A 26,141-nucleotide genomic window follows, 5' to 3' on the forward strand; every position below is an offset into this window, starting at 1 on the left:
ATGTACACTAAAGTTTCCAAGAAGCTGGTTGGTAATTTAAATGAGCATGGACATTCACAAATATCCAAGACTGTTCCTGTTCAAAATGTATCTGTAGCAAAACCTCCTCCCAAAAAGAAGCAACCACGGACATTGACAAAATATATATTTGAAAGACGCATTAGTTGCATTGCATCAACAACAGTTAGCCAAATTAGACAAACCCTTATTAAAGTGATGTCATGTCATGACATTCCATAGATATAAAACAAGCTCTTGATGAATAAGACCCAGCCTAAGGTCCATAGACAGAACCAGTACAGATGCCAAAGTGGGAATTCAGTGATATGATAAGATGGAATGATCTAGTTGATGCCATACTGGTGTCACATTAGCCAGCTACCAAGTCCCCACCAATACCCAGGAAGCCCTATTCTGGACCAGCTGAAATTTTTAACCAATTTGAAGACAGCCCTGAATTACACTATCCTGGCCTCGCTACTATAACCACAGCAAGATCAGCCCTCTCAAGACAGGGTCACAACTGGCATTCTATCCTAAGCTGATACAAAATCCTCCTGGTCACTGCCACCACCTGAACTTCCCTAGTGAGCACTGAGGACAACCCCTAAACTTCATACCTGGTCTTTCAGTGGGAATGCAATCCCATTTAAGACCAGATAATCTTCAGTCCAAATAGGTTGTTTTCTATATCTCGAGTAGCTCTGTCTATCTTGTTTGAATTAAGCCTCACCTTTTTCCCTCATCCACCCCAAAACAGTCACTAAACTCTGGATCTTGAAAATTTCCAAGTTTATCAGGGACGTTAAGCTCTTTCTTGTATAATTCTTCTGTGTAATCTTGCCACCTCTTCTGCCTCTGTTAGGTCCCTGCCATTTTGGTCCTTTAGCATGCCCATCTTTGTTCCCTTCATATCTCCAATTTTCTTGAAGAGATCTCTGGTCGTCCCTATTCTATTGTTTTCTTCTCTTTCTTTGCACTGTTCATTTAAGAAGGCATTCTTATCTCTTCTAGCTATTCTCTGGAATTCTGCATTCAATTGGGTGTATTTTTCTCTTTCTCTCTTGCCTTTCGCTTCCCTTCTTTCTCAGCTATTTGTAAAGCATGCCAAAGAATGGAAGACAGCAAATAAGATAGAAATAAAGAATTCTGGCTAGAATCAGTGGTTACTGTTGGCTCAAATGTCAGTGGGGCTGTGTAGGTTCAACTCTGTAGATATCTATTTTAAATTTCAGACTGGAACCTGGAGTGGATACAACACAACACTGACCCTAGAGCCACCAGCCACTGTTGGCTAGAATAAATCCTGACATTCTGCCATAGCTGGAAGATTCAGCTTTACTGGTATTGCAATATATTTCTGCTGGAAGGGACAAGTCTTCACTGAACCGGGGCTTCTGGTGAAAGTACTCAGTCCTGACATATACAAAGAAATAAGAAAGAATGCCTCACATGTTGAAATCCTGAGTTTGCCTACTTGAGAGTAAGCACCATTAAATGCCAGGAAATTTACTCCCGAGTATACATGCAGTCTGTCAGGATAGTACATATCCATAATAACCATATCTTGTATCCATCCTAGCTCATAGGATTCAACTACGTGTTTTGCTGTAAATATAGAAGGACAGAATCTGGGACAGTTCCAGGCCAGAGTTTGGTTAATGCAACCATGGAATACTTTTATAGATCTATATTTGCATCTTTATCAGAATTGTTTTCAGTGTTAAAGCATTAGCCTAACACTGACTCCCTCTTTGTTCATGAAATCATCAATATAAGTATGTTGTATCACTTTCCTTTCCTTCATTCTGTTAACGACCACAACCAGTTCCCATATCTGGACCAGAATTATGGCTAAAGGGATGCTAAAGTTAAGGAGCTTGATATTAGGCAGATGTAGGCCTTAGATCATCTTGTTTTGGGAAATTAAACATTGGAAAGGAAGACATCCTTTTCAAAATGTATTTGCAAGATTAGCTTGAAACGTAGGAGTAGCATAGGAGAGCTGTGAGAATATACCCAAGGAAGAAAAAGCAAGTATGCCACATCCAGCTACTTGGAAGTGATGAAAAAAACAATAATGCATGGAATGGATTTTAAAAGATCCAGAAAGAAATTTCATGCACACGGCCTAGGAAGATCTAGTATCCATACTATACCCACTGTTTTTCACCCTCAACCAGAAGCATCCATAGTGTGGGCAGGGAGTCCTTGAATATTGCTGCTTAAGCAGTTTTCCGTAACAGCTTTGGGCACATCTGCAGGCACATTTTCAAATGAGGGCCCAAGGGCAATGACAATTGTAAGGGGAGCTGTGTTGCTGAGGAAAGGCACCTGAGAGAGACATCACAACAGAGGCAGCATGGCCAACTGCAAGAGTGTGAGTGAAAGCAGGGCTTCCCAAACCAAATATCCCTCCTGCCCTATAAACAGGACTACATCCTTATTTGTAGTCTGCATCGGCCTGTCTGAGAAATAACGCTCTCATGGTATAATACAGGCACTCATATAGATCAAAATTTCCACCAGGTAGGATTATGGCACAGTGATAAGGTCGTTTACAGGTAATCCACATATGGAACACATAAGGCTAAGTTATGAAAACATCTTTTTTCACTCTACCAGTTGATTTTAAAATAGCTGTGTTCAAGGTTGCTGCAATGAAAAAATGAGGAACTGGCTTGTTTCACTTTCTGTGACCTTTGGGGACACTTGTCCCGAGAGAATGAGAAAACATCATGGTTCTTGGCAACCTTAGGTAAATAAATTGACATATTCAAAGCTCTGAGGACCAGGCTACTGACCAGACCTTTGTGGATTTGTCCAGGTACCCCAAATAATGGGATGAAAAAAATGACAGTGATGCTATTTTCTATACAATACAGGGACCTAAAGCATATAGACAGCCGGTTTGGTGTATTAGATTGGGACTTGGGAGAAATGGGTTTTACTTCTTACTTGACCATAAAATTCATTGGGAGATTTGGGGCCAGTTACAGGCTCTCAATATAACCTACCTCATAGGGATGTTGTGAAGATAAAATGGAGGGGGAAAGGACTTGTAAGCCTTGCAAGAGGAAGAAAGGCTATAAATGCAATGGGATAGTAACACCTTTTAAATGTGTGTGCCTGAAGGCCATGCATGTGAAGATAAGAAGGAATGAAGAAGAGTGCAAAATTGTTTGTGAAGGCTAGGAAAGGAGTGAAGACAGGCCATCCAATGCTTCACCAGCTATTCTAGCCTATTTAATCTTCTTCCACACCCTTTTTGTTCGTTGGTTGGTTTGCTTTTTGCAACTTATTCAATGGCTGAACTAGCCTCTATGGAGAGCTCCAGCAAGGCCTTGGGGCGTGGGATTGGGGCATGTACCACAGTGGCTTCTGGTGGCTTGAGGGGCCTCCTTTTGGTGAAAGTTCCTCTCAGTGGCTTGGCCTTTCTTTGGGTAGAAGAGGTTTCTCCTCTGCTTGTGGCCCACCTGCGAGGGTGGCTTCAGCAAACCACCAGAGCAAAATAATTTCTGCAGAGAGAAAATGAACTGGGTTGGTGGCTCTCGGTGAGTGATGCAAAAAGAGCCTCCTGAGGGCTTGCTGCCGTGTTAGTAGCATGGAGGTTGCTTCCCTCAGTAAGAAGGTTTTACAAAACGATCCCTCCACCAGGTGTGAGGCAGAGCTGAACAAGAATAATACTTTGAACTTTAGGCTGTCACCGTCTTACCTGGCAGCGTTTCTGTTATTTTATTATTACAGTTTGTTTTATAGCTCTGCCCCCACCCCCCACCCCGTGCTGATAGTTCCATGACAGGAAAAAAACACTCTTTCTCCTCATGCCAACATGGTCATGAGGTGGTAAAATGCCCAGCCTCTTTCAATTTCTGCCTATTGTGCTTGCTCTTAAAAGATGCTGTTTGTTACTTTTTAAAATCAATGATATACTAATTTATGGTGTTTTATTGCTTAACCCAACTTTGGGGTTACTTTGTTTAATAAAAAGTGGGTAAGAAATGCCTTAATAAATAATAAGAAAGCAGGTCTTTGTTCTAGGAGATTTGAAACAGAGAGAGCTGGACTTTCCCCCCTCAGTCTGTGATCCAAATTTTCCAGGCCTCAGCCAGTACTATGGTCACAGAACACTGGTCTTTGGTAAGGCCTAGTCCTTATTCAGGTGGTGATAAATCTGGATCTGGACTTTACCTCTTCAGGCTGCAAGTGCAGGCTCATGTGAGAAAAAGGCAGGCACTCACATTTATGGTGCTCTTGTGAATCCTCAATTAGGGAAGTTCGTAAGGACTTTTATAACATAGTCATCCTCCAGAGCATCTCCTATATATGCCAGTCTGTGTGTGTGTGTGTGTGTGTGTGTGTGTAAGAGTGCAGAAAGTCTGGAATTAAATGTTAAATGCAACATGCCCAAACAAAAGCTTGTGTATTCCCCCACATCTGCTATACTGTAGATATGACACAATGCCACCTTGTAGTTGGTTAATATAATATACAGAAAGACAAGAGAAATACAAACCATGGGGGCAGGTAGGTAATATAAAGATGCATTTAGAAAAATGCATAAAGGATGCATTTTTTCTCTTGCTTTGAAAATGGAAGGAAAAGCCTCAGTAAGCAGTGGGTTAAACCCCTCATGTAGAGAAGCCCCTGTCAAAACCTCTCTGCTGCATGTGTTTTCATGTGAGAAATAGTTTTTATATGGGAAGTATTTAGTCATATGACTCTCCACCCAAAGTAGCATTGTTCAGACAGGTTTCCCACAGTGAGAATAAAAATAAATGTTACAGAGGCAGCCATGTTAAGTTTTTTTTTATATCTGCCATGTTCACAAGCTGGGCTTATATTGTCAAGTTAAAAAAATGCTTACAGGAAATACATGCAGCATGTAGGCAGTCCCTGAAAGGACTACAAAGATGGAGTCTGTACAAGACGCTTTCAGTTACATACAGGGGGGGGGGGGGGGAGGGGGGGGAATCAAGAAAACAGTATGCTAGAGGAACATTAGAATAAAACAATAGGGACAACACAAAGAGAAGAACCTTCAGGACAAGTAAACCATTAGCATGTCCTAGGTGTGCTTCCCCTCAAAAAAGAGAAGACCTTTGGGACAGGTCACTTAGCATTTCTAAGGTGTGCATGAGAACTAAGACTTGTAACATGGATTCCTGATCAGATAAAGAATCCCATTTTAAGTCTGAAGCTGCTCTTACAGAGTCAGGCTTTTAGCAGCCATTTTATGGCAAATCTTTTACTCATTTTGTCTTGACACTATCTTATAAAAAAAGATGTACAAAAGGAAACAAATTTAATCCCCCCTCACTCACTGTGGTCTGTTATTCTCCCTTGGGCTCTCTTCTAGGATAGAAGACAGTAGCTAAGGTTAAGCAAAATGTCTACTGTACCAGAACATGAGGTAGTAAGATGGAGGAAGTTGTAGTATTTAACACCCCTCATTTATGCAACATTATTGTAAAATGGGGCAGGAGGGATTCAGAAGCATAAACAATACAGATGACTGCCCTTGTCATATTTAGTTTGGCTTTCAAATATGAGAAAGACTATACTAGTTTTGGGATACCAGTGGGTTTTGGGTTGCAGTTTGGGCACTCAGTCTCTAAAAGGTTCACCATCACTGCTATAGGTTATGCATTCAGTTGATTGCACAGGTTCACCAATAACAGTGAAAACACTGAACATAATTAAATGCTGCCTAAGCAATTGGGATATTAGATTATAATAATTTATATAAAAATAGACTGCAAAAACAAATTCACCTTTCTTGTCAATGTTTCAATTCCTAGTAAAAGAATCATGATTACCAAAGAAAGAAGAAAGCAGAAGGTAAGTAATGATTATACTGAATTAGAAGTTGGAAATTTGAGCCTGGGTTTGCCAGAAGCAGCAGCAATACTGCTATTACTAGTGCTAATAACAGTAACAGAGAAGAAAATGCTGCAAAGCATATGCAGAGTATTTGCACAATTATGAGATTTCTTTTTCCAGAAAAAGCCATTGACAGTGTTTGTATCTTGCATCATCTTTTATGTTTACAGGGTTTGTATAGTGTTGTAGTTCTACAAAACCTGTGTCACCAGAGACAACAGGAGAACACAAGAGATGAGTGGTTATACTCAGACTATGGGTTATACTCAGACAGTGCCAACTATGGTACAGTTGCACTGTCTTCATTTTTTTTGTCTGCTGTCATTCTGAGTAAAGACAGAACACCCTTTATTATGCAAAGGTATATGTGATGGGGCACAGATGTCAGTTATCTTCCTGGTGGGATCTTCACATTATCTTCCCTTTTAGAAATTTAGATACTGTGTTTTACTATTAGAAAATGCTCAATTAATAGTCTGAGAGAATCTGATGCTGATCTAAGCAAGAGTGGGCTGAGCAGTGTTTTGGACAAGAGACCATTGAAAGCCCCAAGTAAGAGCAGGATATATCTGGGAAATATGCGCACACACGGCACTGCAATCTGAATTTGGAGGATTGCAGGCATCCTATGGAGGGCAAAAGCAGTGCAGAGGCAAAGGTCACCTAACTTCATCAAAGTTTTACTTTGTGCAAGAGCATGAAGAGAGAAGGCTGAGACACTTCATATGCTTGTGGAGTCTGTCTTATCCCTGCACCCTCCCTGTCCACAAAACTGTTTCTGAGGTCACATTTGGCATTGTTCTTTCCATATTGCATGAGAGGATGGAGTGAGTTGGAAGTTGGAACTGAAACCCTGAATAATCTAATGGCCATCTAGCAACTGTAAGAGTGCACCTTTCATCTTTATTTTCTATTTAGGTAGGAGTAGGGCAGTATTCTACATCTCAATTGAGTGAAGTGTCACTTTGACAGAAATCAAGATGCAAGCCAAACAGAAGAATGACCAGGAACAACAGCAAAAAACTTGAATTGCAAGGTGCAGGGAGAATAGCTTGTAAAAGAAAACAAATGCTATTATTCATTATATTTAGGGCACAACAGCCCCAGATGCCTGCTAGAAGCATGGGCATCATGATGTTTTCTATTTTTAAAAAGTTACTAGACATTATGGTTATAGTCACAGCTCAATGTCCAGATTCAACTCATGAGTTTTATGTTTAGAAGTCAGAAAGCTCTGATGGATCACTCTCAAGGGAGGAAGTTAATTAACTGTGCTAAAATAATAATAATTAATAATGTGGGATAAATTCAGCATGCCCTTATGTAGTTTGCTATCCTTAATTTTAATGAACATGAGGTGCAAATTATAGTCATTCTATGCAAAAGCAATGCACAGTGGGTTGGATCTAAATGATTGGAAAAGGTCAGTTTACATTCCGATCCCAAAGAAGGGCAATGCCAAAGAATGTTCAAACTACCGCACCATTGCACTCATTTCACATGCTAGCAAAGTTATGCTCAAAATCCTACAAGCTAGGCTCCAGCAGTATGTGGACTGAGAACTGCCAGAAATACAGGAAGGATTATGAAGAGGGAGAGGAACTAGAGATCAAATTGCCAACATACGCTGGATCATGGAGAAAGCTAGGGAGTTCCAGAAAAACATCTACTTCTGCTTCATTGACTATGCTAAAGCCTTTGATTGTGTGGATCACAACAAACTGTGGCAAGTTCTTAAAGAGATGGGAGTGCCAGACCACCTTATTTGTCTCTTGAGAAACCTATATGTGGGTCAAGAAGCAACAGTGAGAACTGGACACGGAATTGAGAAAGGAGTTCAGCAAGGCTGTATACTGTCGCCCTGCCTATTTAACTTATATGCAGAGCACATCATGAGAAAAGCGGGGCTGGATGAATCACTAGCTGGAATTAAGATTGCTGGGAGAAATATTAACAACCTCAGATATGCAGATGATACCACTCTAATGGCAGAAAGTGAAGAGGAACTAAAGAGCCTCTTGATGCGGGTGAAGGAGGAAAGTGCTTAAATAGTTGGCTTGAAACTCAACATCAAGAAAACTAAGATCATGGCATCCGGTCCTCTCACTTCCTGGCAAATAGATGGTGAAGAAATGGAGGTAGTGACAGATTTTATTTTCCTGGGCTCCACAGTCGCCACAGACGGGGACTGCAGCCAAGAAATTAAAAAATGCTTGCTCCCGGGGAGGAAAGCTATGGCAAATCTAGACAGCATACTAAAAAGCAGGGACATCACCCTGCCAACAAAAGTGCGTATAGTCAAGGCTATGGTTTTCCCAGTTGCAATGTATGACTGTGAAAGCTGAACCATAAGGAAGGCTGAGCGCAAAAGGATTGAAGGCCTTTGAATTGTGGTGCTGGCGGAGACTCCCACGAGTCCCTTGGACCACAAGGCAATCAAACCGGTCAGTCCTAGAGGAGATCAACCCTGACTGCTCTTTAGAAGGCCAGATACTGAAGATGAAACTCAAATACTTTGGCCACCTAATGAGACGGAAGGACTCCCTGAAGAGCCTAATGTTGGGAACAATTGATGGCAAAAGAAGAAGGGGACGGCAGAGGATCAGGTGGCTAGATGGAGTCACTGAAGCAGTTGGTGTGAGCTTGGGTGGACTCCGGGAGATGGTGGAGGACAGGAAGGCCTGGAGGAATGTTGTCCATGGGGTCGCGATGGGTCGGACACGACTTCGCAACTAACAACAACAAGAAGCAGAATGTGTTTTTTGTTGATAGAGGGCCAGTTTTTACATTCTGTAATAGAGCAGCCAGTATTAGAGTGTCGTATGAGAAAAATCAAACTGAATCCAAAGTTATTGTTAGATTTTCAGGCAGAAGGAGAATTACCTTCCCCAGCAGGAGGGGAAGTGTGATGTAGTGGTTAAGAGCATGGGACTGGGACTCAGACGATCTAGGTTCTAGTTCCTGCTCAGCCATGGAGCCAACTGGGTGACTTTGGGCCAGTCACAGACTCTCAGCCCACCTACTTCACAGAGTTGTTGTGGGAATAAGATGGAGGAGGAGATGTAAGCTGCCTTGGGCCCTTTGTAGGAAAAAGGCAGGATATAAATTGGAAAATAAATAAATAAATTACTATAGAACCTACCTTGTATCTGTGTGAGCTTGTGCACAAACTCGTGTGCAAGCTTTTGTGCAACAACCATAGCAGCTGTTATGGTTCCTTGAACAGAACCTATTCTGTGTAGTCTATGGGTCCTGGTATGTTTTTTCATGTTCTATATTACTATACAAATATTTTGTATAGTAATACGTTATGGGATAGCTACCTATCTATCATCTATTTGCAATTATTTTAACCAAACTTAAATTAGAAGCACCAGATAGTATTGAAATATTAGTTTTTACGATATTATTTGTTAAATAATACTTTACGATGCAGTAAAACAGATGGGAACATGTTCCAACTTTGTACAAACTCTCCTTTTACAAATATTTTGCAACTCTTTGTACAAACTATGCAGCAATAGTCCCATTGATAAAATCACCTTATATCTCATGTTTTTAATTCTATTCAGCATTGGTAATATGAATTTAATAAGAAGCTTTATTCTACAATTTGGAGGGATTGAACATTTGTGACTATTAGATAATTACAAATATGCATTATCGATGGTTTTAAGTGATAATGGATGGGTAGTTTTGTTTTGGTCACTATGAATATAGTAAAAGAAAAAGCACTAGGACATTAGTCTTGTATGCATAATTGTTGTTTTTCATGAACTCTCAGCTCCTTTTAAAATGGTAACTTTAGACTTATTTTATATCAAGACTTTTTACTGATAATTTTAATAAGGGAAGGCTAAGGGGTTTCACCATTCTATGGAATAGATTTATTTGGTTTAATACAAGAAGTATAAATACTTTTCCTCTGCAATGTAAATGTTACCAACTTTGTATATTAGGACTAAAATCTATAGTTTGTTGATAATGAAGAGGTATAAAAATGCAAACAAGAAGGCCATCTGTGATATGTAGCCCTACCCACTATCTAGAACAGTGGTTTTCAACCTTACCACAGCTGTAAAACCAGAAAAACCACCTCAGGAACCGCTGAGACAGAAACAAAAAGCACCATACACATAATACAGTATTCTGTGTATTCGTTTCCAAACACAATACCAAAAAAATGAAAATTCTCCAAAACAACCAGAAAGTGAGAAACAAAAAATGCCAACAAAGAACAAAATACCAATATTGGTGCATCATGGCTCCCAGCCAGCTCCCACTGAGCCATCTTTCCCATACCTGCCCCCTCTCCCCATGGCACTGGCACACTTCCACAAACACAGTGCCAACCAAGGAAGAGGTAGTAGAGCACAGACAGCCCCCATGCAGGTCTTCAGTGAGTGGGATGCAGCCGCCACACAAGCCAGCAGGAAATCTCCCGCAGGCCAACGACAGTCAGTGGACCGGTGGTTGAAAACTACTGATCTAGATGACTGACATCTGCATGTGTCCTTGTCACTTTCTCTGGGGCTACAGGAAGTAAGGCAACTTCACTGCACTTCTGGACCAAATTTTTCCAGAGCTGCCAACAGTTCTTTTTTGCTCTGGAGGCCTCCAGCTATTTTGAGGCCTTTGTGTAATTACTAAAGGAAAATACCTTAAGGGTCATAACTTTCTAGCCACTCTGAGCCTTAAGATAAGGTGGAATATAAGTAATGCCTTGCTTATATATCATGAAAATCTAAATCATTATAGTATTCACCCATTTATCTCAATGTAATAGGACTTCTTTGAAAAAAAAAGGCTTAAGTCCAAGATGAAGATGTTGAGGGAGTCTCCCTTTCAAAACTCAGCTGTCAGCTTAGACCTGCTCAATTTGTATGTTGTCAACCAAATATCTACCAAGAAAAAATATACTGGTGAGTTTAATAGCCAATTTGACAAGTTTTGCCATTAAAAAGTATTTGTTATAAGACTTTTAAAAGGTTTTATATTTTATTTACTAAGTTGTATTTTAGGAGGCAATATAGTCTGGATGCCTGAAACCCTCCCAACTTGGAGAGTTACAGGCTTTCTATGTAGGGCAGGATGAGTGCAAAGTTTGGGTTCCCCTGAAAAACACCTAGACAGCAGATTCAGGCTATATAAGTGTTACACTTAGGAGTAGGAGGCAAGGGGGCTGAGGTGCTTCCAGGAGACCTTGTATTCCAGGAGTTCCCTCCACAGCCCACCTTCCTCCTTGTGTACTCAATCTCTTCCCCAAGACTATGTTTCCAGTGTCAAAGAAGCAGCCAGCATGGTTCTTTTAGTACTAGCTGCAAAAGAAGGTGGATGCCGCTCGAAGTTTAGAGTCCTAGATCCAACCACAGAGCATGTGTCTAGCAGCCATAGGCTTTCACTGCCTAGGTTTTAATTTTTATTATTTATTTAAAAACTCTAACCCAACTTTATCCAAGCAGCTTTCAAGATGGCTTACAAGCAGAGCAGAATAGCAGATTAAAATATGAATATAATATAACAAATATACAATAAAATAATTATAGTTATATGATAAAATAATTAATCCTTAAAATATTGGGTAAATTAACTGTCCAGAGAGTTTTAGCTATTGAGGGCTATTGAAACAGTTACACATACAACCTTTTAACATATATGCTAATTAAATGGTTTTGATCCTGTAAGCTTACTTAAATGTTAGCTGCCTAGTTCAACCCACTGAAAGGGCTGCTAATCTTTTGTTTTTATTATAGGCAGTATTCAAAAGCCAGTTCAAGTGGATATTAACAGAGGAGTAAAAATTCCTTTGAGAAGGCACAATGTAGAACTTCCTAACTCACCAGAACACAGACCACCTGAACCACTCTTAGATGATATCCAGCACAGGTACTTGTGCAGTTATAGCTATCCTTTACATTTCAATAAAATCCTGTAATTTTAGTTTATTTTCGATTTATTTTTTATTTTATTTTTCGATTTATATCCTGCCTTTTGCCTACAAAGGGCTCAAGGCAGCTTACATCATTCTCCTCCTCCTCCTTATCCCCACAACAACAACCCTGTGAGGCAGGTTGGGCTGAGAGTCTGTGACTGGCCCAAAGTCACCCAGTGGGCTCCATGGCTGAGCGGGGACTCGAACCCAGGTTGCCTGAGTCCCAGTCCCATGCTCTTCACCACTGCACCACACTGGCTCTCAAAAATAAAATAAAACTCTATAAATAAATAATATGGATAATTATAAATGAATATTTTAATTGTCCTGTTCCCTGACCAGCCTAGATTCGGGTTTTTTATGCTGAAGAGTTTGGATCCGATATTCATTTATGCTTTGCATAATAACATGAAATGCCTTCTCATATTAATATTAGATGGTGGTGGTGGTGGTGGTGATGGTGATGATAGTACATTATTCTGTCTTTTGCATTGCTTGATCTTTTGGCTTTACTTATGAAAGGACATTTTCCCTTTCTCTCCCAGTACTCAGGCTACATCTCTAGTCAGTTAAGTGACCACTGAATTCATCATAGTTGGGTCTGGTCTATTAAAGCTCATTCCGTCAAATATATGTTAATTTTGAGGATACCATAGGTCTCTTTATTTTTTCTGAGAAAAAATTAAGCACAGCAATCTCTAGGGAATTTTCCACTAACATAATCCTATGCATGTTTACTAGAAGCAAGTCCCAGTTGGATTTATCCCTTGGTAAGTGTGTATAGGACTGAAGCCTAAGGCACTGCCACTTACTTTTGAATAGATATACATATAAGTGCACTGTGAGAGTTTTGATTTTTCGGAAATCAATTTCTTGCTGCCTTTAATATCATACCCATATCAAATCTTATAAAAGTAAAAAAAAATCAAATCATGAATAGATTTGAAAGTATGCCAGATTCTTTTTTTTTCTCATTTCCTGTTTTTTTAATAGGGTACAAGAAGAAATATTAGAAAATAGAAGAAAATACCTCTCAGAAAAAAAGAACTTTCAGTCTCAAGTAAACTTTATAGTACTCTTAATCTTTTTTTCATTGTGCTAAATTGTGTCATTGGTAGTGCTATGCTAACTATAGCATAATATTTCACATTTATGAAATGGCTTTTCCCACGTAAACTTGTACAGTAAAAGTTTGTGTCATGATGATTTTCATTTATTGTGTAGTATTATCAGTTGCCTTTCCCAAGGTAGTGCCAAAGGTGATTTATGATCACATAAGCATCAAATATTATTTGAAACGGCATTCATAAACACATACATGACTGATTTTGAAGTATGCCAAATCAGTATACGCTACTAGAAGGTCCACTGAGGTGAAAGATCTGTTGATTCCATTCACGGCATTGCCCATGAGTAAAATTGTATCCATGGGAAGCATCCAATACTGCTTGCATTCTAGCAGGGCCTGCTGCTAGCTGAAGGGGAAAAGAGCACAAAAACTAGAAAGAGTAGAAATGTCCAATTCCTTTGATTTCTGTGATTTCTTTTGGAAGTGCTTGTTCCTCTTGTGCTACGGGCACAAAGGCAGTGGAAGCATAGTGGCTGTGTTGGATACTGGCTCATGTTACTGAGGTTATCCAGGGTTGAAGAGGTTGAGCAAATGTCTAAGAGCACTATAGAAAAAGTGTTTCTATAATGTGTTGACAGTGGCTACACTCATCACAGATACCGAATATTAAATCTGAAGATGCTTGGATTTCTAAGGCAGCATACAGGAAAAGGGATTTCAATGACCCAGACGTAGATGTACCAACTGGTCAGTATTTCCAGCAGTTGAATAGGTAGGCACAGACTTTACATATCAATTAAATTAGACATGTTTTCCCCCCGCTTAAAAATACAATGGACAAATATAACTTTTGTTTGTCTTTGAAGTTAAAACTTGCATTAAATATTACTGTACTTCAATGTGTGTACTTGCCATACAAAAATTTTTTTGGAGCCTTGAAATTCAAATGTAACAATTATTTTTATATTTAAAACATAATACGGCATTTCTAAAGCCCTTCTTAGACATGGTGAGTTGATCAGGTTTTCACTGACCCATCTGCCACCCTCCCCAGCAGACCACTACAGTTCTAGATTACATGATGGATTGTTAAATTTGCATAGTGAGCTTTGCTCATAGAGCTTGTTGCACATAGTCTGCAGCTGCCAGATCTGTATGTTCTGACTTCGTGGTACACAGTTGCATGTCTGGGGTTTAGACACATATTGTTTTATATACTTTGGTTCATTTGCAAACATGATGGTTGACTGCCAGATCACTGGGACTCAAGCAGACAAATCAGGGACTAAATAGCAGAACAGATATGCACGATTTTGATCCTCTCACTTTGCATGGTGGCAGACATCTGCAAGATGCTTCAGTTTTATTTATAAACATGTAAATTGTAAAAATCCTGCTTGAATATGATCTTAGATAAGTCAAACATGCTTAGTTTAAGAATTAGCTTTATTCAATTTCAATTCAATTCAATTTCAATTTATATGCTGCCCCACTAGCCATAGGCTCTCTGGGTGGCTTACAACATGTTAAAATCCAAACATAAAACAATACAAAACACGATAGAACTCTCAACTGCAAAAGACTAATAGCAATAATAAATCTGTGAATAAATTAACACAATTAAATAGAACCAAAAAACCCTTGGCATTAAGAACCCACTGAAGTGGGTGGCAACAAGGACAGCCAGGGCTCCTTTGCCCCCAGAGTCTCAGCATTCATCCTGGCACACACTTTGCCGGCTGCGACCTGCTTCATCCGTTGCCTGGAACTTTATGGAGAGCTTCAGGTTTATGTACAATCGATGCGCGGCTGTCCCTTGCCCAGGTGGGTTCTGCCAGCAGCACGGCTGTTTCCAGAAGGGCGGCAGGCGGGAAGGCCTCCAGGCGCCCAGGGCCACGGAGCGCAGTCCTGGGCGCGCCACGGCCGATCAGTGCGCAAGCAGCGGGTAACGGGAGGTACAGGTGCAGATCAGATTACTCTTTTAAATTAAAGCCTATAATTTAGTTAGATTACTGATATACATCATTCCAATTAACCCATAAAATTACAGGCTTATATGGATCTCTGAAGTCACAGAGTTATTTTTAATAATAATTAAAATGCTGGTACAGTTTGGCATGATACTAAGAGTGCACCTGGATCAGAATATGGTTTCAAAATTATCTGAAATGATGGATGCTTAGATACCCCATGTTACTGATGTTTCCCAGTGCTTTATAAGTAAAAGTACTATATGTCCTTGCTTCTCTACTACTGCCTAGTTTACTGCAGTGGAGCAGCAGTGACATACAGTGGCTAAACTGGTTAGTCACAGTCTCTTGAATAATATAATGAGCCCTGTACGAATTTGAGAAAGACTACCACAGGAACCAACTGTTTCTGACTCTCCAACCTGAGCAATTCCTGAGTTCTAGGGAGGAAGATATTTCATGCAGATGGAATGTTTAAAATAAACATTAATGTTGGTAATGTGATGTGTGAACCATTCATTTTGCCTAGCTATTTAAATGGTCAACTTTTCCTGCCTCTCCAAGTCCAGAATATAGGGATATATTTGGCAAGTCTCCCAAAGTCACTGCTGTTACAGATTTTGGAAGCAGTCACAGTGAAGAAGGATTGTTTGGAATTGTGAAAGACACACTGAAGACTACACAAAGTGAAAACTTCCAGCCCATTGTGTCTTTGTTTGAAGAAATGAATCAGCACTATCTGACTACTTCTGCTTCTGCTTACCATCCTTTAGTTAACAGAAACATTATTGACCAGCTTTTCACAGATTCAGGTGATAGAAATCAAATATGCAACATACATAGCCCTTTTGGTGAAAAAGAAATGCATCAAATAACAAGTCCCATTCAAAGCTCTTCTGCTGAGAGAGACCTCAAAGGTATTTTTACAGCTCCAGAACAAATTTTCTTCCCTAACAGCCAAAGGTTACATGCAATTGACCAAGAATGCAGCAAGAATCAATTTAAAAATAGCTATATTCAAGAAAGAAATCCTGTAATATTTTCTGACCAGCCACAGAACACTACAGCCTTTGAAAACACAGGTAAATGCCTCTGATAAATGAAACAATTACATCATGGAAGGCTTCTCATGATTTAAGGAGTGCTATGATATAATAAGAAATATGTCTTTTCTAAATACAGATGATTTACGTGATTAGAAAGAGGGCCTGTACATTGCAAGGACCCCTTGTGGAACAAACAGATATGTGTTCCACACTCCAAATGATCCTTGCTGGTAGAGTCCGTGCTATCCACCACTAGGGCTAATATTCTCTCATAGGCATTGCTGTTGCTGTTTCTTTTTCATGGGGGGCAGTTCTCAGGAAATGACAGTCCATTATGAATTAATTTAGCAGTGAGGAGCTGTGGTGTATGCTGGTGGCCATTATGGATATGTGAGCCCCAGGGAATGCTATCATTTGCTATATCTGATCCTGGGAGTTATATCTCTGCTCTAGTTGTTTTGAATGAGTTGCAATTAGTACAGCTTGAGGAGGTCAACAAGGTTCTTGGATATATTCATGTGGCGACATCTGTACTGGATCCTTTTAGCTAATAAAAACCAGTAGGGAGGGAACAGCCAGCTAGGCCAGAGAGGTGATTAATGCTTCTCTACAAGAAGGAGTGGTCTTGACCACCTGAAACAAGTGGTGGTGAGACAACTCCTGAAAAAACCCTCCTTGGACCCAGAAGAACTCAAGTATTTTAAACTGGTAGCAAATATCCCCTACCTGGGGAAGATTGTTGAGTTGGTGGTAGTCAACCAACTCTGCACACTCTTGGATGAGATTGTTTATCTGGAACCATTTCAGTTGGGGTTCAGGCCTGGTTTTGGCATGGAAACAGCTTTGGTCACCCTCCATGATGATCTGTGCTAGGAAAGAGAAGTGCAACCCTGTTGGTATTCCTGGACTTCTCAGCAGCTTTCAACACGATCAACCATGGTATTCTTCCGGGGTGACTATGTAAAAGGCACTTCATTGCAGTGGTCGTACTTCTGCTTAGAGAGTAGACTTCAAAAGGTGGTACTTGGGGATATTGCTCTGTTCCTTGAAATCTCCAGTATGAGTTTTCTCAGGGGTCAGTCTTGTCCCCCATGTTGTTTAACATGTACATGAAACTGCTGACTGAGATTATCTGGTGTTTTGGAGTGCATTGTCATCAATATGTTGATGCCACACAGCTCTGTCTCTCCTTTTCATCTTCAGCAGGTGAGGCTATGTATGTGCTAAACCAGTGCCTTGCCGCAACAATGGACTGGATGAGGGATAACAAACTGAAGCTATGTCCAGACAAGACTGAGATGCTATTAGTGGGTGGTTCTTCTCATTGGATGGAAGGAATTCAGATGGTGTTGCACTCTCCCTGCAGGAGTAGGTTTGTAGCTCAGGAGTGCTTCCTGAGTTATCTTTGTTACTCGGGGCCAGTGGCTCATCCTTATCTGGACAGAGATAGCCTGCTATCAGTGATCTGTGTTCTGGTCATCGATAAACTGCAACACATGAGCCTCCCCTTGGAGAACGTTTGGAAGCTGCAGCTTGTGCAAAGCACAGCAGCCAGATTAGTAACAGGGATCAGATTTCCTGATCACATAAAACCAATTCTGGACCACTTGCACAGGCTGCCTCATTGCTTTCGAGCCCAATCCAAGGTGCTGGTTTTGACCCATAAACTCCTTCACTGAGAGTCAGGGTGATGTAGTGGTTAAGAGCATGGGGCTGGGACTGTGACAATCTGGGTTCTAGTCCCTGCTCAGCCATGGAGTCAACTGGGCAACTTTGGGCCAATCACAGACTTTCAGCCCAACTTACCTTACAGGGTTGTTGTGAGGATAAGATTGAGAGCTGGAGGAGGAGAATGCTGCAAGTCACTTTGAGTTCTTTAAAAAAAAGAAAAGAAGGTTGGGAAAAGAAGAATTCTGTCAGGTACCATGTCCCAAGTGATGAATTTATTTATTTATTAGATTCATATACTGCATTTAATAAATAAATAAATTCATCACTTGGGACATGGTACCTGACAGAATACCTTTCCCAGGACATGGTACCTGACAGAATACCTTCATCTACCCAGGCATTACAATCAAGTTCTGGAGTCTACCTCTGAGTGTCACCTACAAAGGAGACTCAGATGGTGGCAACGAGAAGGGCCTCAAGTAGAGCACACTACAATACTCCAAAGAAGAGGCTACCAGAGTATAGATACTGCTGCTAGACTCTGCCTGACCCTCTGCCAGATAGAGTCATAACTGGTAAATCAGCCTAAGCCTATAGAAGGTGCTCCTAGTCACTAAGTCCACCTGTGACTCCAGTGATAATTCGGATTCTAGAAACATCCCCAGACTATGAACCCTGTCCTTCAGGGGGAGTGCAACCCTGTCCAGATCAGGTTGCATATTTCCCAACTCAACAGAAGAACCACCTACCAACAGTACCTCCACCTAGTCTAGATTTAGTCTGTTTATTGGCTATCATCCAGGGTGTTCCAGAAGTAGGATATTTTCCATGATCAGAGTTTCCACACTTAAAATACATTTTCACTAGTTTTAATAAATTAATTTTATAACATTTGCTTTCATGAAAAGTTATATTTTAATTCTTTGTTAGGAAGATTTGAAAACCAAAAGAAAGATACTCAAGTAGCAGACACTGTACAGAATTGCTTAGAGACAAGGTGAGTCTTAAAAGCATCTTGCTTATTTGTTAAAAATGTATTATAGAGGGTACCTACCATGTACAAATCTACCATGCTTAGCAAAAATATACATTTAATTTATCTTGTGAAAGAATATATGATGGAGCAATACAGTCCTCTCACTTCAGAGAATTACGGGCATCCTATGCAGAGCAGAAAGAGTACAAAGATGAAGCTTGCTTCCATACTCATCCTGTTGTGCTTGCACTTAGGTGCTTAATTATTGTCCTCTAAATGCAACACCTTAGACAATGAGGCTGAGGCACCATCACGATACATTGTATCTTGGTGGTACTGGTCTCCTTCCTTCCTTACCCCCCAGAGCCCTTCTCTGAGGTCACTTTACAACCTGGGAGACACAGCTGGTGTGGGGCTTTCAGCTCCAGACATATACAGTATGTTTGTGTGTGTGTGTGTTTTGGGGGGGGGGGAATAGCTGAATGTAGTTCAAGTACAAGACTGGACTAATTTTCTGACCTCATACCTGGGGGTTTGATCAATTCTGCGGCATTGTAGATGCTGTCCAGGAGCCATAAGATTGTTCTGTAAGGCTATTAATTTTATACTAAAAGTAATGAATAAAAATATAAGAAAGTGATAAAGAAAATGCCACCAGGGTTCAAAACAAAAGGCCATACATACTCATGTATTAAATTAATGCATGCATATGGATCCCCATAGTTCAGCTGGAACATTCTGGAAATTGTATCTTGCATTCTTCAGCATGGAAACTAACACCTTGACCAGACAAGAAGCTCAACACACACATAATTTTATCTCCCAAGTGTTCTGTGGAATATGCTTGGGAGAGAGAATGATTGGCTCAAAGTCAATCAGTGAGCTTCATGACTGAGTGGGATGTGAACATGACTTCACTCCCGGTCTGACTATCAGCAGGCTGGTTTCTATTATCATTGCAGCTCACCATGGCTTATTTAAGTAATGGTGCATGCTGTTGGCCATTCTGGATATCCACCACAGCACCAGCAGATTGCCATGATTTTTCATGTTGCCCAAACCCGGGTTTCAGGGGTTGTCTGATAGTTAAACAACCCTCAAATAACTCCTGGTCCATTGTAAGGTTGTCTGAAGGTTGTCTGTTCTTCAGACAACACCTGCTGCCCAAGTGTGGATGACATGACAAGCCATGGCAACAACCCTGTGTGGTATTAGATCTTTAGAATGGTTGTTTGCTTATGCCACAATTAAAGGCTTAAATTGATGATCTAATCAAAGTGTTATACAGGTAGTTTCTTTATCAACAATTCTCAGTTTGCATACCATAGGTAATTGATTAAGGTAAGAAGGAAGATCAATGACAGCAGTGATACCTCCTATGTAAAAAAGATGTAATGGGTGTATGTCTATATTGACCGATGGAGTTTCCCAGGGCAACTAAGCAGCCATTGTGCAATCTCCCAGGGAGGTCTGCACTAATCTGAAATATTACATAGTAGCCATTATATGTCCAGCTGGTATATATGCAGATCATATTAAGGTCCAGAGTGGCATTATCACTATGAAGTCTTCTAGTGTGACCAGTTAAAAGATATAATCCTTTGTTTTCTTCATATCAAAAGCAACAGTTTTCAGAAGTGCTCTTGAACATGAAAAAGGAGAATTTACTTGGGTTTTGTAAGCAAATATATTTGATGTCACAGATTTATGCTTCCATTATTTATCTCTGAATTTCAGTAGTCTCTAGATCTGTTCCATCACCAATTTATGCTAGCAAGTGTCTTATTCCTTCAAGGTTAATTGTTACAGTTGAGAATAGAACAGATGCTTAAGTTAAGGTACCTAGTGTTAGGTATCCACTATTCAAAAAGGTATAGAAGCAATATTAGTTTTCATTTGGTCAGGTGAAATTGCAATGAAAGTTACTTTTTTCTTTTCTGTATTTTTCTGCAGGAAGTGTGGACGAGCAGAACCAAATCTAAATCACTTGCAGATCTTTGAACTGGAAGAGGTAAACATATTATATTGTCTGTATTTAGGAATGTTCCTCGACCCAGAGCTTTCACTGGAAGCTCAGGTGACAGTGGTGGCGAGGAGCGCTTTCTTTCAGCTTCGGCTGGTCCATCAGCTGCGTCCCTACCTGGAGAACGACTGCCTGGTGACAGTGACACACGTGTTGGTGACTTCCCGCCTTGATTTCTGTAACGCGCTCTACGTGGGGCTGCCCTTGAAGACGGTCCGGATACTTCAATTGGTTCAGAATAGAGCTGCCAGGCTGCTGACGGGGACTGGATGTTATGTTCACATGACTCCAGTTCTCCGTCAGCTTCACTGGCTCCCCATTGAAGTCCGGGCCCAATTCAAGGTGTTGGGTATGACCTATAAAGCCCTTAATGGCTTGGGTCCTGGTTACCTAAAGGAGCTCTTACGTCCATATGTGCCCGCCTGCCCCTTGAGATCAGCGGGAGAGACCCTTCTCCAGGAACCCTCCGTGAAGGATATTAGGAGGGTAAGTACTCAGAGGAGGGCTTTCTCTGCGGTGGCGCCCAATCTATGGAATGCGCTCCCCAGAGAGGTCCGCCTTGCGCCGTTGTTATTTGTTTTTCAGCGCCAGGCGAAGACCTTTTTATTTAAACGTCATTTTAATTGCTAATATTATTTATTTGTTTTACATCTTTGGCCAGGACGTCTCCAATTATATTGTTTTTATATTGTTATAATTTATTTATTGTTGTGAGCCGCCCCGAGGCTTCGGCGAATGGGGTGGCATAGAAGCTTTATAAATAAATAAATAAATAAATAAATAAATAAATAAATAAATAAATAAATACTTGTTTCTAACGTGAAGCAGCTTCAATCCAATTTAGTATATTTTCAGTGCTGCTTATGATCTGAAAATATATAATAGACATAACATTATTTCCTTCTGTTTGCCTTCTTGTACTGAAATATGGCATGAGACAAGCATAGAACTGTCTGAAGCAATCTTAAGCAGATACTGTGTGAAAAAAAGAGGACTCGTTTGATGAGCTTTGTTGAGGCTTGATAATTTCTAAATTGCTTGAGTGGTTGTCAGCAGATTGCACCTAGTAGAAAGCAATCTACTAGGGTGGTATTTTCTTAAGAGAAAATTTCCAAAAAAGTTTCTAGTTAATGACATTCCTTAGAAGAGCATGACAGTTCAGAAACCTTTACTGTTAGTAGGAGGCTGTGGCCTACCTTCATCTTGGGCCTCAAAAATAACAGGCTTAGGCTTTGGGTGGGTGCCCTCTGTGTAGAAAATCTGTGGAAGGAATCCTTTTCTATGCAGGGTGTAGGACAGGTACAGAACATTCCTTTTCTCACACAGGATGTTGTTAGAATCCAACACAATCTACACCATGGATCATTAGGACAGAACTGCACACCTTAATATAATACTTCAGTTCTCTGAAACTCTCTTCACTCTCTTCACTGGCTAGTGCTGATGGTATTTCAGTCCAACACAATCTGGAAGGCTACTCATTCCTCACTCCTGCCCTTTTGTTTTCTTGTCAGAAACTGAGCTGTTGAAGAGGTATACGTAGATGTGTTTATTCACAATTTATTCTACTGTGTAAAATTTTGTATTGGCCACAAAGTTCATATCAACAACTTCAACTTTAACACTGTAAATATGGTCTTGAAAGAGTATTAACTTTGTTGGTGAATTCTCTGAAAGTCTGGAGTAGGTATATGGGGAGAAGTAAGCAAAATAAAGATCAGATTTCCCATGCTATTGATCACTTTTGGTTTTCCAGCTCCAGCAAAATCAAAATGATCAGCAGTTCTTAATTAGTTTAATTTATGAAAGTACAAAAGTCCAGCTTTTCTTGAGTTACCTTGGTTTTCTAGCTCCAGCAAAGTCAAAATGATTAGATGATTTTTTTAATTAGTCTAATTTGTGGAGGTAATAACATCTTTGGCTTCAATTACTTTAGGTTTGGTCTGGACCTTTCTGTAGTCCCTCACCATCAGGTGCTTCTAATCCTTCCATTTCTGCAGTTCATGACTATAATATTTCTGTCAGTAAAGCGATCAGTGTAAGGCAAGCTCTAGTAAGACAAAGGGCGATTTTTGCTTAGTAGCTTTCAGTGGGAATCATGATGCCCCAAGAAGGAATATGTAATTAGTGGAATATGGCTCATCCTTTTGTCCTGCTAGGCTGAGGGGAAGGTTTAGCCTGTTGTTTTTTGCCATTCTGCACTGGATCTGAAAAGAAGGCAGACTTTGCTCTCTGCAGTCCTATGGCACTACAGATGTTTCTGTACTTCAGAGGATGAATAAAAATCTGGAGTGCTAATGTTGTGAATTCTGATATGTTTGGCCTATAAATACATTTATTTGTACATAAACCTTATTTCATAGGAACATGATAAGCCTCTTGTTTGAAGATTGCTCATGTAGAGCATACCTACTGAAAATACCTGCCCCCTGACACATAGGCAAATATATAGTGCATACTGGAGGAGGTGATGTTCTGTATGTGAAAGAAGACACAGTGTCCATAGACTTCAAAATACAAAAGGGACAGAAGCACTACGGGTGTCAATTCCAGACTCCAAAATTAATTTAGTAACGTATACATGGTATTATCTATCAGACCAGATTGCTCAGGATTATCTCAAGATGTCAACTAGGAAGTATAATAATAGGCGACTACTTTATGCCACACTGAATGAACGGATGAATGAATGTATATTCCAGTCACAAAGAAGAGCATAAGTTTCTTGATGCCCTAAATCACGGTGTCCTAGAACCAATGAGAAGGAACACAACCTTGGCTTTATTCCTAACTAGTGTTTTCCATGCCCTAATATGTAAATATTGTTGAACCAGTTCGAAGTAGTGACCATTATCAGATTCAATATATATTCAAGTGGGAAATTGGCAGGAAGTTCAGAGCAGGCACATTTAATTTCAAAAGAAGAAATTTTTATAAATGAGAGAACTGGTTAAAAAGGAACTTGAAAGAGGAAATCAAAAGCCTTAAATCCTTTCAAAATACTTGGAAACTCTGATAGAATGTTTATCACAAGTAGCACCAAGTGCAAGTCTTCCTCTGGAAAAGTGAAGGCTCACCTAAGAGATGAAAAAAGGGACCACAAACTTGTACAAGCTGACCAATAAAGAATTCTTAAAATTTAACAGGAAACCAGCTAGGGAGGCAGTTAGGCTTTTGGATGATAATGAGTTAAAGTATTAAAGGTGGATAAAGTGAATGTGGAAAAGCTGAATGAATACTTTTCTTCTGTCTTCACTGCAGAAGATATAGGACAGAGAGCTATGCCTGAACTGATATTTTCAGGAAGGGTGTCTGAGCGTGCTCCTTCCCTTTCTGCAGGGTCAAGTCCTTGGAGATGCAGCTTCTCTCCATGCCAGCTTCATGGAAGTGAGTGGGGTTGATTGCCAACTCCTTCTTCCAAGATTGGAACACTGTATCCAATCTCAGAAAGATGTTGTCAGCAATCCTATGGTCCTGGGATATTCTCCCAGGGACCATAGGACCATTCCCTCCATGATCATTCATTAGCCCAGTTCACTACAGAGATGACAGGTTCTCAGAGACCCTTCTTCGGGTAAGGAAAGACTTATAGCCATTTTATGTCAGAACGGATAGACCATTTTTATGAGTGAGCCATTATCATCATGTCTTTCATTGTGATCATGCTTTTGATCACAGTGAAAGACACAGGAAAAGGGCCCTAAAAGAAAATGGGTATAAAGTTATGAATTCGTACATTGTTATAAACTAACATGAACTTTATTTTTTTTGAAAAGGATGTCTACAATTTTTATGATCAGCATTCAAAGCAAGAAAGGCAAAGAGGTTTGTACTAAATTCATATTGTCTTAATTGTTTTGTCTGTGTTTAAAAGGGCATTGTCATTTAATCATGAAGAACAACAGAATACCTCTGTACTTTGAATTTGAGTTCCTTATCAACTGGGAATAGAAATGTCTACAGATCTGTTGTAATGTAGTTCAATGTTGATGGGATTGTAGTACCAATTGTGGCAATAAACAGCTTAAATGATCCCCATTTTTAAATTCTTCACCATGTAACTGTATTCAGAATTTTACTGCTCAGTCCCTGTGGCTCCTGTTCAGTCTGGGAATCCATTTTCTTTGGAGCCAGAGAAATTTTTGACCTCGTCATATGACCATAACAGGATGTTAGATTTAGCATGACTGCAGGGCCTTGGCAAGTGGATAGCATATCAGGATGTATTGTAAGCTGCTGCAGAGACATGCATGGTGCCTACATGAGTTGATGCTTTCTGTTCAGGCCCAAGCAGGGCTACAGTTTCTGCTTGTTTGGCACTGCCATGTTGGCTGACGGGAAATCAATGCAATGTGATAGCCTAATGCAATTCCTAGTTGTGACACGTTTCATGCTTATTTACATAAAGAGTAAACATTATTTCAGAATGATTTGTTGGTGCTTGGTGTTTCTTCTCACAAACTGAGGTTTGTTTGTTTTTTCAGATGATGAATTGCAACTAAACAGCCAATCACCCAGTTATTCTCCAAAACAAACAGACAGATATGTCAGTACTACATCTGATGAGGTAAAGGGAAGGCTAATATTACTTTAAATTGAAGTTTATCATTCATTGTCTGGGAAAAAGAACTCAGTGAAAAATAGTTTGTTGAATATATTTTGGCTTCACTCTGTAGGAAAATGTTTTTCTCTTCAAAAGAAATACAAAATAGTAGTATAGTAGTTAAATGTCATACATGAAACAGTCAATTGCATTGGCCAGTAGTAATATTGGAAGAGGTAAATATTTGCACTGTTTTGCAGAAGTTCAATTCTGCTTGGCTACACATAGTATATTAGATCCTTTTGCAGGGTTATAGGAACAGCAAATATTGCTCCGATATGGTAGAACTCATTGGACTTTAATATGCACAAGTACCCTGACACAAATTTATTTTAACAGTCTGAAAAGGAAGAGCAGGATGGAAAAGCATCATGTCTCTTGGAAGAATATTTCCCAAGAAATTATGACAGCCCACTTTCAGCTTCAAGAAATACAAGGTCACAGTGCAATTGTCATTTGATGGGCGGGTATTCTGCTATTCTTTGTAATGGGTCCAGTGATACAGCAGAGATTCAGCCCCTGACAGAACCAGCCATGAATCTAAGAAAGTATATGTTACAAAAAGCTGGAACAGAGTTACCAGATGCATCATTTGAAAACAAATGTGCTAATTTCAAGGCAAAGTACAACGCTTGGTCACAAACAGAGACATGGGCTAAAGGAATGGAAAAATCTGATGCAGCCGTGCAGTGTGATCTAATGCAGGGTTGTGGATGTAGAAACGAACTATCCTCTGTCCACAGTGCTGAAATTGTCACTTCAGTCAGCAAGATAAAGACCACTGGAGGGCAGAACATTCCAGCAGATAGAGCAGCAGTCCATTCTAGTAGCAGCGATTCTGTGTTCACTAAGAATCTGTCGCCTGAAAGAGAACACCCCACAGTACCTGGCAAAATAAACCAAGACATAATAGATTTCATCCAAGTAATAAATAAAGTGTAAACATGTGACTATCTTAAGTCAAGTCA

At 40.0% G+C, this 26,141-nt stretch overlaps 1 protein-coding gene across 1 annotated transcript; it reads left to right on the plus strand.

Moving 5' to 3' along the window:
• The first annotated feature begins 3,531 nt into the window (after positions 1–3,531).
• On the plus strand, positions 3,532–26,115 carry CUNH12orf40 (chromosome unknown C12orf40 homolog). Its single transcript, XM_044423263.1, has 12 exons — positions 3,532–3,554; positions 5,802–5,841; positions 10,670–10,805; positions 11,637–11,769; positions 12,809–12,887; positions 13,541–13,656; positions 15,419–15,936; positions 18,502–18,568; positions 20,501–20,558; positions 24,347–24,395; positions 25,055–25,137; positions 25,513–26,115. Exons 1-12 carry the CDS (start codon positions 3,532–3,534, stop codon positions 26,113–26,115), a joined length of 1,905 nt encoding a protein of 634 aa, XP_044279198.1.
• The last annotated feature ends 26 nt before the right edge of the window (positions 26,116–26,141 follow it).

This window comes from Varanus komodoensis, unplaced genomic scaffold (genome assembly GCF_004798865.1).
Source record: "Varanus komodoensis strain SLA01 unplaced genomic scaffold, ASM479886v1 scaffold13_3, whole genome shotgun sequence".
Lineage (NCBI taxonomy): Eukaryota > Metazoa > Chordata > Lepidosauria > Squamata > Varanidae > Varanus > Varanus komodoensis.

What these genes read in the sequence shown, in the direction of transcription:
- CUNH12orf40 (XM_044423263.1), top strand. Translation starts at nt 3,532, where the DNA reads ATGAACTGGGTTGGTGGCTCTCG. An exon ending in TACCAAGAAAAAATATACTG is followed by an intron (nt 10,806 to 11,636) that starts GTGAGTTTAATA and finishes TTTTTATTATAG; the next exon opens with GCAGTATTCAAAAGCCAGTT. An exon ending in TTAGATGATATCCAGCACAG is followed by an intron (nt 11,770 to 12,808) that starts GTACTTGTGCAG and finishes TTTTTTTAATAG; the next exon opens with GGTACAAGAAGAAATATTAG.